This window comes from Rhinolophus hipposideros (assembly GCF_964194185.1).
Source record: "Rhinolophus hipposideros genome assembly, chromosome: 8".
In the NCBI taxonomy this organism is placed as follows: domain Eukaryota; kingdom Metazoa; phylum Chordata; class Mammalia; order Chiroptera; family Rhinolophidae; genus Rhinolophus; species Rhinolophus hipposideros.
Genome location: NC_138054.1, coordinates 65,522,070 through 65,539,041, shown reverse-complemented (window position 1 = coordinate 65,539,041; position 16,972 = coordinate 65,522,070). Strand labels below are relative to the sequence as shown.

At 41.6% G+C, this 16,972-nt stretch overlaps 1 protein-coding gene across 1 annotated transcript; it reads left to right on the top strand.

Annotated features, from left to right (window-relative positions):
- Positions 1–14,286: 14,286 nt before the first annotated feature.
- Positions 14,287–15,255, top strand: LOC308501531 (olfactory receptor 2A12-like; the record flags this gene model as incomplete). The annotated part of the gene is made up of 1 exon (XM_081058047.1): positions 14,287–15,255. The coding sequence occupies one exon, from the start codon at positions 14,287–14,289 to the stop codon at positions 15,253–15,255; it is 969 nt and encodes a 322-aa protein (XP_080914173.1).
- Between the last annotated feature and the right edge of the window lie 1,717 nt (positions 15,256–16,972).

Genomic DNA, 16,972 nt, shown 5'->3' with positions numbered 1-16,972 from the left:
AACGCACTCCAACCAACTGAGCCATCTGGGAGACAGCTCAGCTCAAGGTACCGTGTTTAATCTTAGTTGCAGAGGGCAGAGCCCACCATCCCTTGCTGGACTTGAGGAATTGAACCAGCAACCTTGAGGTTGAGAGCCCACTGGCCCATGTGGGAATCGAATCAGCAGCCTTCGGAGTTAGGAGCATGGAGCTCTAATCGCCTGACCCACCGGGCCGGCCCAAGAATATCTCTTCTTAAAGCAATGAAGTGCATGGTTCCCAAAAGCTTGCGTGGACGTTGCTGTGATCCTAAAAAATCTCTGACAAGCTCCCACCACTTCAGTCTCAAGAGCTTGTGGGAAGCTTTAGTGACATTCTTCTCTATTCATGTGTCTTGCTTCAACCACCTCTAGAGAATAATGGCCTCCATTTCACATACACCTTCCAAATATTGTGTGAATTCCTCTTATTGGGAAACTAATCTGGAATCATATAGGAAAAGGGATTCTGAGAAATATAGTTCCCAGTCTTAGAAAAGAGTGACAGTGGTTGAAAACAGACATGCACTCATGGCACGTATATCAATACACTTTCGCCATTTTGCCTCAGGGCCAAGTTAATTAATGGTGCTATTCTCTATCTTCATATACAGTCTGCAAGAATCATACTAACCTTGACATTTTGCAGAATATCATGCTGTTCATTTTATTAATGGCACTCAGCTCATTAGACTCATGAGCAGGACATATCAAGCACCCCAGTTGTTTTCTAAATGGGAGATAACTCCATTAAGTTTCAAAGGTCTGCCACATTGGTGAAGTTTTCTAGGGAATGTCTTATCCTAGAGCAAGAGTTGGCAAAGTTTTCTTTACAGGGCCAGTTAGTAAACATTTTAGGCTGTGCAGGGCATAAGGTATCTGTTGCAGCCACTCAATTTTACCATTGTAGTGTGAAACCAGCCATAGACATATGAAAACAAATGGATGTGGGTGGGTTCCAAAAAAGCTTCACTTACAAAATTAGGAGGTGAACCATATTTGGCCTGTGGACAGTTGCTTGCCAACCCCTGTCCTAGAGGAGACATTCCTTCTAAAGTAAAGGACAAGTTGTTACTCCTTACACCTCTCATCACTAACAAAGAGGCACAATGCTTGATTGTACTTTCTTTGGTGGTAGCATTTACCACATTTGAGAGTATTGCTTTGATCCTATTATCAGGTGACTCATAAGGCTTCCAGTTTTAACTAGGACCCTGAGAAAAGGGTTCTGCAACTGATCCAGGCTGTTCAACTTACTCTACTTTAACCTACCATATCGGGAACTTTGAAATTCATAACAATTTTTTCCACAGCTGAAGCCTTCATTAGTATTCTTTTCTTTATGCCCCTAAATATGATTTAAAAATAACAGACCTACTATAATTTATTGGGGACTTTCAAATAGAGTGCTTAGTCTTCCTTTTTTTGTTCCTTGACCCCTTCTCCTTCTGATTTTGATATTCCTCAGATCCTCTCTGATGGTAAAGCTGCTTCTTGGGACAGTGTTTAATTGTTCTTGTTTCTTCCAACTTTCTATTAAATTTCACTTTCTAAAAGGTCTGTTACATAGTTTTGTAAGTCTCTCATCATTGAAGAGAATTGAACTTCCTTGAACTCATTGATTGATGGTTATGCATATGTGAATTATAGGTCTTTGAGATTGGCTGGTTCTGACACATTTCTCCCACTTTAATTCTGCCCTGTTTGTCTCTGTTCCAGGGGAAGAGAGGGAATTGTTTGGATTTTTAGATTTCTCTATATTTGTATAATGAATGATGAATGCAGAGTCCAGAACTACCATGGCCCTGAACTCTCAAGGTCAGGCCCACCAAGAACAAGAGAAGTTACCAATGATGACATTAGAAGAGGTCCCAAATTGGAAACAGGAATCTATTCTGTGAGGGCATGGCCACAGCACTGAGATTTCTTATCAATTAGGTAAACAGTTTCACTACCAGGACAGAAGGACTTCAGGAAGCTCTCAGCCAACTCCAGGAGCTCTGTTGTCAGTGGCTAAGGCCTGGGACGTGCACCAGAAACAGCTGTTTACTGTGCTGCCAGGACAAGTCACAGCTGGATATGGGAACACTGTCCAGAAAGTGGGCCAAGATGTGAGGCCTCTGGCTCAGGCATGCAAGGATGGGCTTTGTGTGTGCTGTGGGTGGGTGTGTGCGGCCAACATGTGGTTTCCCATTGCTGTGGTTTGGCTCCGTCCCTTTAGGAGCTTTAGTTGTGGATAACAGAAATTAGGGTGTGTTGAAACCTTTCTGTTTTGCTTGTTACTCTTATGCAGCAGGAGACAATTTCCTCCAAGCGAAGGGCTGATTCTAGCTTTCTCCATTCTTGGTTGTTTTCTTATTCCCCTGTATAAAGTAGTCTCCCCACTCCCTTATCCAGGGTTTTGCTTTTCAGGGTTTCAGTTACCCATGGTCAACCACTGTCTGAAAATATTAAATAGAAAATTCCAGAAACAAGCAATTCAGACATTTTCAGTTGTGTACTGTTCTGAGCAGCGTGATGAAATCTTGCTCCATCCACTTCGTCTCACCTAGGATGTGAATCATCCCTTTGCCCAGCCTATCCACACTGCCTATGCTACCTGCTTGTTACTCAGTTAGTAGTCATCTTGCTTATCAGATTGACTGACAAGATATCACAGGGCTTGTGCTCAAGTAACCTTTATTTTTTTAATAATGGCCCCAAGACACAACAGAAGTCATGCTGGAAGTTTGGATATCCCAATGAGAAGCCGTAAAGTGCTTCCTTTAAGTGAAAAGATGAAAGTTCTTAATAAAGAAAGACAAAAAAATCATATGCTAAGGTTGCTAAGATCTATGGTAAGATTGAATCTTCTACCCATACAATTGTGAAAAAGGAAAAAGAAATTTGTGCTAGTTTTGCTGTCACACCTCAGACTGCAAAAGTTATGGCCACAGTGTAAATAGATAACTACTTAGGTAAGATGGAGAAGTCATTAAATTTGTGGGTGGAAGATATGACAGGTAGAGACCTCATGCACATAAATTGTATTACAGTATATTGTCATAATTGTCTTATTTTATTGCCAGTTATTTTTCTTATTCTCTTACTGTGCCTAATTTATAAATTAAACTTTATCATAGGTATGTATGCATAGGAAAAAACAGTATACGAGGTCTGCCAATTAAGTTTGCGAACTTGCCACCGTGGCTTACATCGGCAGCACTGTACAAACAGCTCGGTCAGGTTTCATAACCTTGGTATATCAGTGTCTCTCAGCTGTGTTCGTGTCGACGTGTGGACATGCCTTGCTGAATGGCGTTCATTATTATTGTTGTGTGTTTTTGTGTGCCGTCACAAAAATGTCTGCGTTTGAATCAGAGCAACGAACAAACATTAAATTTCTTGTTAAACTTGGCAAGAGTGGAAGTGAAATCAGGGACGTGTTAGCCCAAGTTTATGGGGATAATGCCATGAAGAAAACAGCAGAGTACATGCAGATTAAATGTTTTTCTGAGAGAAGAGAACGCGTCACTGATGAAGCGAGGCCAGGGTGGCCAGCAATGAACAGAACTGATGAAAACATTGCAAAAATTCATCAAATTTTGCATCAAAATCGTCGGCTGACTGTGAGAAGCACAGCAGACCAAGTAAACATCAAGAAACAGGAAAATCTTAAATGAAAATCTTGGCATGACAAAGGTGTGTGCAAAAATAGTCCCGAAGGAGCTCTTGCATCACGACAATGCACCAGCTCACACAGCGCTGTCTGTGAGGGAGTTTTTAGCCAGTAAACAAATAACTGTATTGGAACACCCTCCCTACTCATCTGATCTGACCCCCAGTGACTTCTTTCTTTACCAGAAGATAAAGGAAATATTGGAACGAAGACATTTTGATGATATTCAGGACATCAAGAGTAATATGACGACAGCTCTGATGGCCATTCCAAAAAAAGAGTTCCAAAATTGCTTTGAAGGGTGGAAGGTGGTGGCATCAGCGCATAGCTTCCCAAGCGGAGTACTTCGAAGGTGACCATAGTGATATTCAGCAATGGGTTATGTAGCACTTTTTCTAGGATGAGTTCACGAATGTAAGTGTCAGACCTCGTATGCAGAAAACATGGATCTTGGAGAAAGACAGCGGTGTATTATAAGCTGAACAAGGTGGTGACTCCCATTGTAACTGCATTTCCAGATGTGGCTTCAATGCTTGAGCAAGTGGGCACATTCTCTGGCACCTGGTATGTAGCCATCAATCTGGCAAATGCTTTTTTTTAAATACCTCATAGTAAAGATCCCTAGAAATAGTTTGTGTTCAGCTGTCACGCCAGTAACACATTTTTTACTATTCTACTTCAAGGGTATGTCTACACTCCAGCCCTATATGATAATTTAGTCCCGAGAGATGTTGATCTTCTTTTGCTTCCACAAGACATCACATGGTCCATTACATTGATGACATTATGCTGCTTGGATCTGGTGAACAGGAAGTACCCACTACAAGAGGCATAGTGGTAAGACCTTTGCATGTCAGAGGATGGGAAATAATCCAACAAAAATCTAGGGGCCTTCCACCTCAGTGAAATTTCTAGGGGGTCCAGTGGTGTGAGGCATGTCATATATCCCTTCTAAAGTGAAGGCTAAGTTGTTGCCTTTGGCTGTCCCTACCACACACACACACACAAATCACCAAAAAACAACAACAACAAAACAAAAACAGGCACAATGCCTAGTGGGGCTTCTTCCTCGGATTTTGGAGGAAACAGTCTTCATTTGGGTGGTGCTACACTGGCGCGTTTACTGAATGACCTGAAAAACCTCTTGTTTTGAGGGAAGCCCAGAGCAAGAGAGGGTTCTGTAGTAGGTCCAAGCTGCTGTGCAAGCTGCCCTGCCATTTGGACCATATGATCCAGCAGATCTGATGACACTGGGAGTGTCAGTGGCTGAGAGAAATGTTGTTTGGGGCCTTTGACAGGCCCCTATAGGTGAATCATAGCATAGACCGTAGGGTTTTGGATCAAAGCCTTGCTATTCTCTGAGGCTAACTACTCTCCTTTGAGAAACAGCTTTTAGCTTTCATTCTTTGGGGCCTTAGTAGAGACCGAATGCTTACTTAACTACGAGTCACCAAATTACCATGTGACCTGAGCTCCCATCATGAACTTGGTGTCTGGTTTACTAAGGCATAGAGTTGGCTTGCATAGTAGCATGACCTCATCAAATGGAGGTGGTGTGTATGGAATTGGGCTCTCGTCGTTCTGAAGGTACAAGCAGTTTGCATGAGGAAATGGCCCAAATACGCTACTCCTGCTCCACTACCCTTCGTACACTGTACTTACGGTCTTGGTCCTGTTGACCTTAAAGGTCCTCTTCTGGCTCTGAGAGCAGTAAAGTGACCAAAACCAGTGTCAATGACTCTCTCAGGACTTGGCCCATGATAACTGCTCCGTAGGTATCTGTCCTCATTCTTGTCATCATTTGTAAAATGGGGACAATAACACTTCCCTCACAGGAGTGCTGGGAGGACATGAAAAGAAAATACACGTGAAAGTGCTTTGTAAACTGTAAAGTTGGGTGAGACTGTCCCAAAGGAGCATTAACACGATCTTGATCATTAGTATCCTCACCATCTCTTGCTATTCCCTTCAGCTCACTCCCCAGACAAAAACACAGAAAACTTTCTGGGGTGCCTGTCTTAGCAAACGAGAGCTAATCCCTACAAGGTGTCTCCCAGAGGCATTCTCAGCCTGGAGCCAATTAGAGTCTCAGGTTGTTAGGTAGCCGCATCCGAGTTTTCCCCTTTCATGAGCCCTCTTCTCCTTGAGGCCTGCAGACCCACCTGCCTCAGAATTTAGCAGCCAGAGTCCAGTCTTCTACCTCATGTCAGCCCCCGGGCTGGTCCCAACCCCACTGGTGATCATGACCAGCTCTCAGGACAGCAGGAAGGATTTCAGTTAGAGCTTAGGGGCAGCCATTAGTTTAGAGTTTAGCACTGATGTACACAATATTGTGACATAGCGTCTATTCAAAAGCCAGTACCAGGGTTCTGGTGTTGGTCTGCCATTGTTTAGCTGCATGTTCTTGGCCAAATCCCTTAGTGATTCCTGGTCACATTTCATTTTCTGGGAAATGGAGAGTAGAACCATGCTTGGGAGACTTTAAGTAATTTTGTCACTGACAAAACCGGGTGGTTAGAATTTCACTCTGTCTATGATCCTAGATTGCTCTGACCTTGGGCAAGTCACTGTTCCTCCCTGGACCTCAGTTTCCTCATGCATCCACTGGAGAGAGAGATTCCTGCCTGCACTACCTCTTCAGAGCTGAAGTGAGTCAATAACATGTGTGAGAAGAGTCAGGGCCTTGGCTCAGGGCAAGAGATGGGTATTGTTTGCATTATGGCTCCAAGGAAAACTATTGACAGGTATAGGTATATTTTCATCTGTCATGAGTTCTGGGCCCCAATTCCCTCCTCCTTCTGAACCTCTGCGCCACATCAGGCTGTCCTAAAGGAAATGTGTGTATGGCGGGGGGGCCAGGGAGGGGTAGGAGTTGGGGTACAGGAGAAACTCCCACAGGACAGTCGTCTGAGATTGTAGTTGAGTCTAAGGAGCCTTGGGACTACAGGCCTTCCACCTTTCTCCCACAGGGAACCATGAAGTACCAAGATGGGACCCTCTCGTGTTGCTAATCCCAGGAACAGTTCAAGGACACATAGTGGGTGAAGATCCAGAGGGAGTGTGCTCTCTCCCTGCCAGGTGTAATTTGAGGAAGGGGCAGTGGGAGAGGGGAGATCAGGAGGTCGACACAGGGATGACACTGACCTTTACTACGTGCTCATTTTGTGTGAAGCATTAGAGTCACACACCCAAGTATGTGTCCCTAGATTTGCATAACACTGTGACAGAAATAAGAGTCTTCCCCGTTTTAGAGAAGTGGAAACTGAAGCTTGTCTCAGAAGACACAGCCAAGTGGGGTAGCAGTGGACTCAGTTTACATTTGGGCTTTTCCACTTATTAGTCATGTGACCTTGTGCAAGTCCCTTATCTTTTCTGATACTCTTGCCTCCTAAGGCTGGAGAGGTGCCCATGCAAAGTAGGTTCTGAGTGCCCTTGGCCTTTGTCCCTAAAGGTGAGAGCCACTGGGTCCTGGGAGGTGTTTCTGTTCCCTGGACAGGCGGTAGAGCTAGTCTGCTACCTGGCGTGCCGTGGAAGGCCTCAACTGTGACAGGCCCTGCTGAGGTTTGTGAGGAGACTTGCAAAGGTCCAGAGGAAGGGCTAGGGGCTACGTCAGGCTGTCAGGGAGGCGCTGTCAGGGTCAGGCAGGGAGGACTGAGCTGCTGGACTCTCCCTCTCCTGGACCAACACTGCTCACGGAGGGCTCCACCCACTGCTGCCAATAGAGGAGTACAATGCCTCCTGCATTAGACTGTCCTGAGATGTCTAGATTCTTAGGATTCAGGGTGGAAGCTGGTAAATATTTAACAATCAGTCTGAAAGGGGAGGTGGAGCTTCTGATTCATATTGTGTGCTGATTTTTGTGGTATAAATACATCCATTGCAGCACATTTCAAGCTAACAACATGATGTCAGTGAACTCGGAGGTGGGAAGAGAGGCACAGATACACATGAGTATAGAGTATTTCCACCACACAAATCCAGTAGCTGCAAGCAACTTCTAGGACACAGGTAACATATTTACATTCTAGTAGTAGAATAATTAGCACGTGAAGAGTTTTGAGCTTTTGTTTTTGACCTTTGGGTTTGTTTCTTTTCATAAACTAATATTTCTTTTCTGCTAATTACTGAAGTATAATTAACATACAACATTGCATAAGTTTAAGGTGTACAATGTGATGATTTGATACACTATACATAACAAAACATTTATGTACCACAATAAGGTCAGTTAACACATGCTTTACATGATTACCATTTTGTTGTTGTTGTTATGGTGAGAACATTAAAGCTCTAGTCTCATGGCAACTTTCAAGTGTATAGTACAGTATTGTTAACTATTGTCACCATGCTGTACATTAGACCCTAGAACTTATTCATCTGATAACGGAGCGTTTGTACCCTTTGACCAACATCTCCCCACTTCCTCCATGCCTCAGCTCCTGGCAACCACCATTCGACACTGTTTCTCTGAGTTCGACATGTTTAGATTCCCCATATAAGTGAGATCACACAGTATTTGTCTTCCTCTGTCTGGCTTATGTCACTTACCATAATGCCTTCAGGGTTCATTGGTCTTTGTAATGTAATATATTTAGTTTTGCTTTATATAATTTAACTTTAATAATGATCTTGTTTAACAACTACCTCACAACATTTCTGAAACATTAACAATTGGGCCTGGTGACCTATGGCTGACTAGGAGGGACCTCAGAGCCCAACCTTCCCCTTCTGAATAGATGGGGAACCAAGGCCCAGACAGAAGGCAGAGGCTGGAACTCACAGTCATGGAAGCCATGGCCAGGACTCATGCCAGGGCTCTCAACACATCATCTCATTTAACTCTGCAGAAGGTTGAGGTTATTAAGAGATTATTATGGTCATAGATCCTGATTCAAATTCTGGCTCCGCATTTAGAAGATGTGAGCCCTTAGCAAGGCCCTCACTGCACTGGGCCTCACATTCCTTGCACCGTATGTAACATGGAGCTGATACTACGTCCTTTCTAGATGCTGTTTGCCAGGACCTGGTCAAGACCTGGTATAAGGTAGGTACCCCATGGTCAAGAGAGGCTGAGGAACTTGTCCAAGGTGTTATACTGGTGGGGAATGGAAGAGGATGTTGACGTGCTCAAGGTAGTGTAGTAAGGCGTAGAAGTGTGATTCAAATTGACAAGTCCGGGCACAGGGCATTGGGAGGCAAGAGGGCAATCAGAATGAGACCTTCAGTTCTCGACACTTCTACAAGCTGACCCGGTGCCAACCTCCTCTCTCCTGGGCTGGTTCTATCCCAAAGAATGCTGGAAAAGGACACAGAGAGATCACTACCCCTCCCCTCAACCTGGGTGTGGTTTGTTCCTGCTCTGTCCCTAAGGGCCTCTTCCTTGTAGGGCTCTTTTTGACAACATTCAGGGAATTCCATCTTGGCATCCCCATTTGGGATGGCAAGGTGGTGTCAGGAGGCAGAGGGATGGCCCCTCCCAGCTCTCCTAGGAAAGCCTGGTGAGGAGGCAAGGCCATAAAACATTAGCAGCTTGGGAGGAGCTTGGGATGGCCAAGGCTCCCTCTATCTGGGCCCCAGACCCAACATACAAGGCCTTTAGGAGCCAGGGCTGGCCTGGCCACGAGCAGAGAGCTGCACACTGGAGAGAAGGCAGGGGCTCCTGCTTCCAACCTCTCAGAAAAGTAGGGCTTTTCTGGAGATTAGGTTACCTGGAATGGAATGCTGGTTTGCTGGACTCAGTTTCCCAGGGGGCTTCCCGCTCAGTCTCTTACTCTTCAGAGCAAGTGACACCCTCTCTGTGACTTATTTTTGTGGATACCTGAGGGGCGAGATGGTTGGTGGGCTTGGGACTGTGGGCAGGTTCCAGAGGTCAGAAATAGGCAGGTCACCTGGGTCTTTTCTGTGCCGATAGCCCAATATTTCTCTAGCCCCCTTTTTTCATTCTCCAGTGTTCTTTCCTCATTGTCCCATATGCTCAACAACCTCCCATTCCTTCCTTCTTCCTAGACTGTCTTCTTTCGTTCATTTAATAAATATTTATTGATAGTTCCTCTGTGTCAAGCCATGTTCTAGGTGCTAGAAACAGATAAGTGAATTATACAATTTCTTGAGTTTATGGATCTCCTTGAAAGGACAATGATGGTTATCCTGGGACTAGCCTTTATAATGACAGGGGTCACTATTATTAGGACCCACTCCCTATGTTCTCTAGAGGCCTGAGCTATTGTAACTTAAGACAGAGAATTCAGACAGACTCTTAGAAGACTATTTTGTTTTCATTTTTGTTTTTTTTAATTTAACTAAATGGTATCCTCTATCTCACGGAAATCAAGTTGACTGAGAGAGAGGCTTGTACAGAGATTTACTAAGCTCCAGGATGGTGATAATTTCCCAAGTCTCCTTCCATTATTTCCTCTGCTTCCAACGCAACCCCATCCAAGTGTTGGGTGCAGATGGAGGAAACCTTCATTCTATGTGACCATTCTATGGTCAGGTGAGGGGGTGGACACAGGTATAGTGAAGACTGAGAATGGTTTGAAGTCTTTTTGGAGTCTCTACCCTTACCAAGGTAACCTCTATGTGACCATTCTACAGTGTTTTTATCCATTATGATGTTGATTGAAACTTGGGTAGTTTCTTATTTGGGGCTATTTTGACTAGTCTTTTGAACATTTTTGTAAATGATATATATATATTCCTAACTATATAATATATATAATATATAATATATATTACATATAACATATAATATATATTCCTATATATTCCTATATATTCCTATGGATATAGTTAGGAATAGAATTGCTGGGTAATGTGGTGTACATATGTTCACTTTTAAGAGATACCACCAAACATTTTCCAAAGAGATTGTACAAATTTACTCTTCCATTTCATTTTAGCTATTCTGGTAAATGTGTAGTGGTGTTACATTCAGATGCTAGTTTGTAATTCCTGAATGACTAGTGATACTGAACACTGTTTCACTTGATTAATGGCTATTTAGATAGCCTTTTTGGTGAGGTGTCTTAAAATCTTTTGCCCATTATCCTATTGGGTAGCCTTTGGTTGTTGTTAATTTGTAGGAGTTCTTCATTTACTTTGGGTACAAATCTTTTAAGTTCTTCATTTTAATGTTATCTGGTTTGTCATTTTTTTCTCTATGGTTAGTGCTTGTTGTGTCTGGTTTAAGAAATCTCTGCGTATCTTCTCCAAGGTGATGTAGATATTTTTCTGTGTTTGATTCTAAAAAATGTATTGTTTTATCTTTATCATTTAAATCTACACTACATCTGCAATTGATTTTTGGTACCATGTGAGAGGTAGGATTCAAAAATTTTTTCTGTGTGAATATTCACATGATCGAGCGGAATTTATTAAAAAGATCATCCTTTCCCCATTGCATTACAGGATCAACTTTATTCTGGACTTTATTCTGTTTGATTGATCTATTTGTTTATTCTTCTGCCAATTTCATACTTACTTAATTATTATAACTTTATAGTAAGTCTTAATTTCTGGTAAGTCTTTCAGCTTTGCTATTTTCAAGATTCTTTAAACTTTCCATATAAATTTTATAACCAGGTTGTCAATTTCTATAGAAAAAAACTGCTGAGGTTTTGATTGGGATTGCATTGAATCTATAAATCAAATTCATATCTTTATAATGTTGAATTGTCCAATCAATGAACATCGCATATTTCTCCATTTACTTGTCTTCATTAATTTCTCTGAACAATGTTTTTGTACACATATTTCATTAGATTTAGTAGTACATATTTAACTTTTAAAAATGTTCTTGTGAGTTATTTTCTAGTTGTAGTACAGAGAAGTCCAACGGATTTTCATGTATTTGCTTATTAATTTCAGTTTGTCTTTGAGTTCTTTTAGATTTTCAACCTGCACAACAATGTACTCTGCAGATGTGACAGTGTTTTCCTTCCTTTCCAATCCTTTGGCCTTTCATTTTTTTCTCTTAACTTACTTCACTGGTTAGGACAACTGGTACAATGGTCAATAGAAATGGTAATGGTAAACATTTTTGTTTCACTTCCAGTGTTAGGGAGTAAGTTATCAATATTTCACCATTCAGTATGACATCTGCAGTAGTTTGCTTCTTCTTTTTTTGGAGATAACGTTTATCACATTAAGAAGATTTCCTTCTATTCCTAGTTTGCTTAGGTGTTTATTTCTAATCTTAATATTGATTGCTGACTTTTACCAATGCTCTTTCTGTATCTATTGAATAAATAATATACTTTTTCTCCCTTATTTCTATTAATAAGATGAATTACATTATTAGCTTATCAAATGCCAAACCAAGCTTGAATTCTTATAATAAACACAATTTTATTGTGATGTCTTTTTCTTCTTATGTTGCTTAATCCAATTTGCTAGTATATTGTTTAGGAGTTTTGCAACAATGCTCGTGAGAGGGATTTGTTTATAAGTTTTCCTTCTTGTCTTTATTATTGTTTGGTATTGAGTTTATGCTGGTCTCATAAAATGGGTTGGCAAAATTTAACTCTTTCTTTAAGCTTTGGAAAAGTTTGTTATGATTGGTATTATTCCTCTCTTTAATGCTGAGCGAATTCACTAGTAAAGCTTTGTGGGCCTGGAGTTTTCTTTCTAGGAAAGTTTTAAATTATAGTTTCAGTTTTTTTGAAAGATAGTGGAATCTTGACTTTTATTTATTCCTGTGTCAGTTTTGGTAATTTGTGTTTTTTAAGACACCTGTCCATTTTGTTTAATTGCCAAATTTATAGATATAAAGTTGTTTGTAATTTTTAAAATTGTCTTTTAAATGACTATAGGAACTGTAGTAATGTTCCTCTTCACATTTCTGATGTTGGTAATTTGTGTTTTATGTATTTTTCTTTATCAATCTTGCTAAGGACTTATATATTATTTCAGGGATGAATTTTTGGCTTTGTTTGTTGATTTTTCTCTATTGTAAGGTCATTTACCATTTCATTGTTTTCTGCTCCTATCTTTATTATTTCATTCTTACGACTTCTTTTTGGATTTTATGTGCAGTTCTTCTAGCTCTTGAGATGGAAGTTTAGCTAATTAACTTTTAGCTTCTCTTCTATTCTAATATATGCATTTAAGTCATGAAAGAAGGAAATAAATTTCTCCTAAACACTAATAATGTTTTATTTTCATCATTTAGTCAATATACACTAATTTCCAGTTTGATTTTTCTTTGTCCAATACATTATCTAGCAGTATATCCTAATTTCAAAGGAGTTGGGTACTTCCCCTTTATATTTATTTTAAAATTGATTTCTAGTCAATTTTCTGGTAACCAAAGAATACATACTAAAAGATTTCCAAACTTTGGTTTTTTTGAGTTTACATTAATGATGCAAAATATGGTCAATTTTGACAAATGTTTTATGAAGTTCCAACATGTTTCTTTTGGTTAGTATTTACATGGCATATTTTCTTCCTTTCTTTCTTCCTAGTGTGTCTATGTCATTATATTAAGATTTTTTTTCTTCCCAGCTTTATTGAGATATAATTGGTATAACATTGTGTGAGTTTAAAGGGCACAACATGTTGATCTGATACATTTATATACTGCAAAATGATTAAGGTATGTTTCTTTTAACAAATATGTAGGTTTTAAAAAAAACAACAGTTGAAAATTTGTTCTGTTTTGTTTTTTTTTTAAAGGTTGTTTATTGGAGAAGGGGAACAGGACGTTATTGGGGAACAGTGTGTACTTCTAGGACTTTTTTCCAAGTCAAGTTGTCCTTTCAATCTTAGTTGTGGAGGATGCCATTCAGCTTCAAGTTGTTGTCCTTTCAGTCTTAGTTGTGGAGGGCGCAGCTCAGCTCCAGGTCCAGTTGCCGTTGCTAGTTCCAGAGGGCACAGCACACCATCCCTTGCGGGAGTTGAACCGGCAACCTTGTGGTTGAGAGTCCACTGGCCCATGTGGGAATCCAACCGGCAGCCTTCGGAGTTAGGAGCACGGAGATCTAACAGCTTGAGCCACGGGGCTGGCCCCAAAAATGTGTTTTTAAAAAATATCTAGATCATTTGCATTTGAAGTAATTATCTATATACTAAAGTTCACATTTATCATCTTTCCCTTTATTTTCTAATTGACCTACCTGTTTTTATATTTTAAGTAACTGCCTGCTGCTATTATCACAATGCCCCTGTAGCGCCCTCTAGTGACAAAGCCTGACATTTTCAATTGACAAAGGAGAAATATTTACAGGATGAGTAGAGAGGTTTGTAGCACATCCAGACAAATGGTTTAAGGAAGATGGAAATTTCACCCCTAAAGGTTTGGGGGCTGGAATCGATGCGGTGTGAACCGGTTGTGCTAGCATGTGAGTGACCAGTTTATCCACTTAGGGGTGTGGAGTAATACTGGGGAGATTGCATATAGCAGTTTCCTGTTTTAAGGCATTGTGTTAGGTGCTTCATCTACATTGCCTCTACTCTTCATAAAAACCCTGACAGATGAGTAGTATTAGCCATATTTTACAGTTGAGGATACTGAGGCTCTTAGCATGTTTGCCTAAAGAATTGACATTCTTGCTAAACTACCATACTTTAGATGACTTTTAAATTAGTGTGGTTCTCTTATAGGTCCCACCATGTGGATGCCTCCAGGGCAGAACCAAAGCTGGGTTTCCGAATTTATCCTGCTTGGCTTCTCTAATGACCCTACATTCAACAGAATCCTCTTCGTTGCCTTCCTTCTCCTCTACCTGAGCTCAGTCCTGGGCAATGGGCTCATCATCACCCTGATCTGCATGGATACCCATCTTCACACTCCCATGTACTTCTTCCTTTGTGTCCTCTCCTTGCTGGATGTGGGCTACGTCACCACCATGATGCCCCAGATGTTGGTCCATCTTCTTGCACATTCTCAGACCATCTCCTTTGCTGGCTGTTGGCTACAGATGTATGTGTTTTGTGCCCTGGGCTGGACTGAGTGCACTTTCTTTGTAGTCATGGCTTATGACCGATACGTAGCCATCTGCTACCCACTGCATTATACTGTCATCCTCACCTGGGGTCTGTGCACACGGCTGACAGCTGGGACCTGGGCCTGTGGTTTCTTCCTCTCTCTAATCCACACTTTCCTCACCATGAGGCTGCCATACTGTGGGCCCAATGTGGTCAACCACTACTTCTGTGAAGGCCCCTCAGTACGAAGCTTGGCTTGCATGGATACCCACCTCACTGAGAAGGTGGACCTGGTTATCAGTGTGTTCATGGTTGTTGCCCCTCTTTCCCTCATTTTGGCCTCCTACATCCGTATTGCCCAGGCCATTCTCAAGATCAAGTCCATGGAGGGCCGCTGCAAGGTTTTCTCCACCTGCGCTTCCCACCTGACTGTGGTCACATTCTTCTATGCTCCAGCCACTTATATCTACATGAGGCCCAACTCCAGCTATTCTCATGAGCAAGACAAGCAGATCTCACTCTTTTACAATGCCTTCACTGCTCTGCTGAACCCTGTGGTCTACAGCCTAAGGAACAAGGACATCAAAGGGGCTTTTCTCAAAGTCATGGGGCAGGGTAGGTTGGTCTGTCGAATGGGGAGCCGGGAGGACTAGGGTAGAATGTTCAAAGCTGAGGAAAGAGACAACATCTATAATGTATGCAACCAACATTGTGCATTTGAACGAACATAGTACTTGATCAGTGGAACAAATGTTGTATGTGAAACCAGCATGGCTATCATGGTCAACGTGCTACATTGTGGTGCAGTGAAAACTCCATAATCTCAGTGGCTTACAACAGCAAATGTTCATTTGTTGCTCATGTTCCATGTCAGTTGTAGGTGGACTCTGGCCTTCTGCCACTGGATTCTTGGACCCAACCTTAAGGAGGAGGCCCTGTCTGGAACATGTCATTTTCATGACAGAGGGAACAATGGCCAAAATACATAACTCTTAAAGCTTCTGCATAGAAGTGACACGCCTCTCTTTGCACATCATGTTGGCCAAAGCAAGTCACATGGTCAAATCTAATAGCAAAAGTGGAGGAAGTATATTTTTCCCACAGAAAAGTAATGCAAGTCATGTGGCAGTTGGTACAGATGTATAATCCCTTGACAGTGCGAATAGCAAATAATGAAGGTGATAATATAATCTACCATAATGGCTCTGGAACCAATAGAATACATGTAACCAACACGTAACATGGTAAAGGGAATTCACATTGTACATGGACACAGTAGAGGACCAAGGTGACGCAGGTGATCAAAGTGATAGATATAAACAATAAATATCTGTAGACAATATTGAATATTAAGCCAACAGCATATGGAAGGAATGCAGTGCACGGACTTTATTTGATGCATGGAATCAATGTGGTTCATTGGGCTAACATGGTATACTCTGCATTGTGTGGTAAAAGGATACAGAACCTAATAATAAGTGGTCTGGGTTCTAGTCTCAAACTTTTGTGACTTTGGGCAATTTATTTCCTTTCCTTGCATCTTACTTTACTCATCTATCAAATTAACTCCATAAAATTAGTAGTCCCCAAGACCTATGTGCTTCTAAAATTCTATACCCCAGTAGGTGAAGTGCATGACACTCAAATGCAGTAATGTGACTCTTCTGTGAATCATAAGATGAAAGAAGAAACCATAGAAGAATAAGAGTTGCTACATATGTGTTGCCCATCTGTAAACCATATGGCCGGCAAAAATAGCAGTGACTCATTCTTCTAAAGGGTCTGAATGACATATGGGGCTCTCTAAGAATACTGGCACGGTGCCGCAGAGTTGGCACAGACATCCAGTATTTCTCGAGCATCCATGATGATCCAGCCAGTATAAGGCTCTACGGAAACCAAGAGAGCTATGTGGAGAGATTTACAGTCATGAAATTATAATCCACAACCCAGGAAGATTCCACAATGATCTGTTGGCACTGATGACCTCATAGGAGTGAAGTTCTTTCAGTGAGTACCAGATACAGAGAACCAGGTTACACCTCACCCCACTCCCACCCACCACTGTGTCCCTCAGCACTCTGTAAGCTCTCCAGAGGTTGGCGTCATGGAGACGGAGAGGGAAACACCAAGACGATTAATATTATTTCTCCCACCAGTGCAATGATAGCTCAAAATAGAAATTAAGTTTAATTATTGAAAAATAAAGTTGCAGAGCTCTGAAGAAACAAACAGCGTTCTGTGATAGAGAAAAATGGAGGAAGGAAACCTATTTGCCAAGAGCTGACAGTTAAAGACTTGTGAGGGATTAAGATTCAGCTGCCTGAGGATGAGAAGGAGTCACCTATGCAAATAGCCAAGAGAAGGACA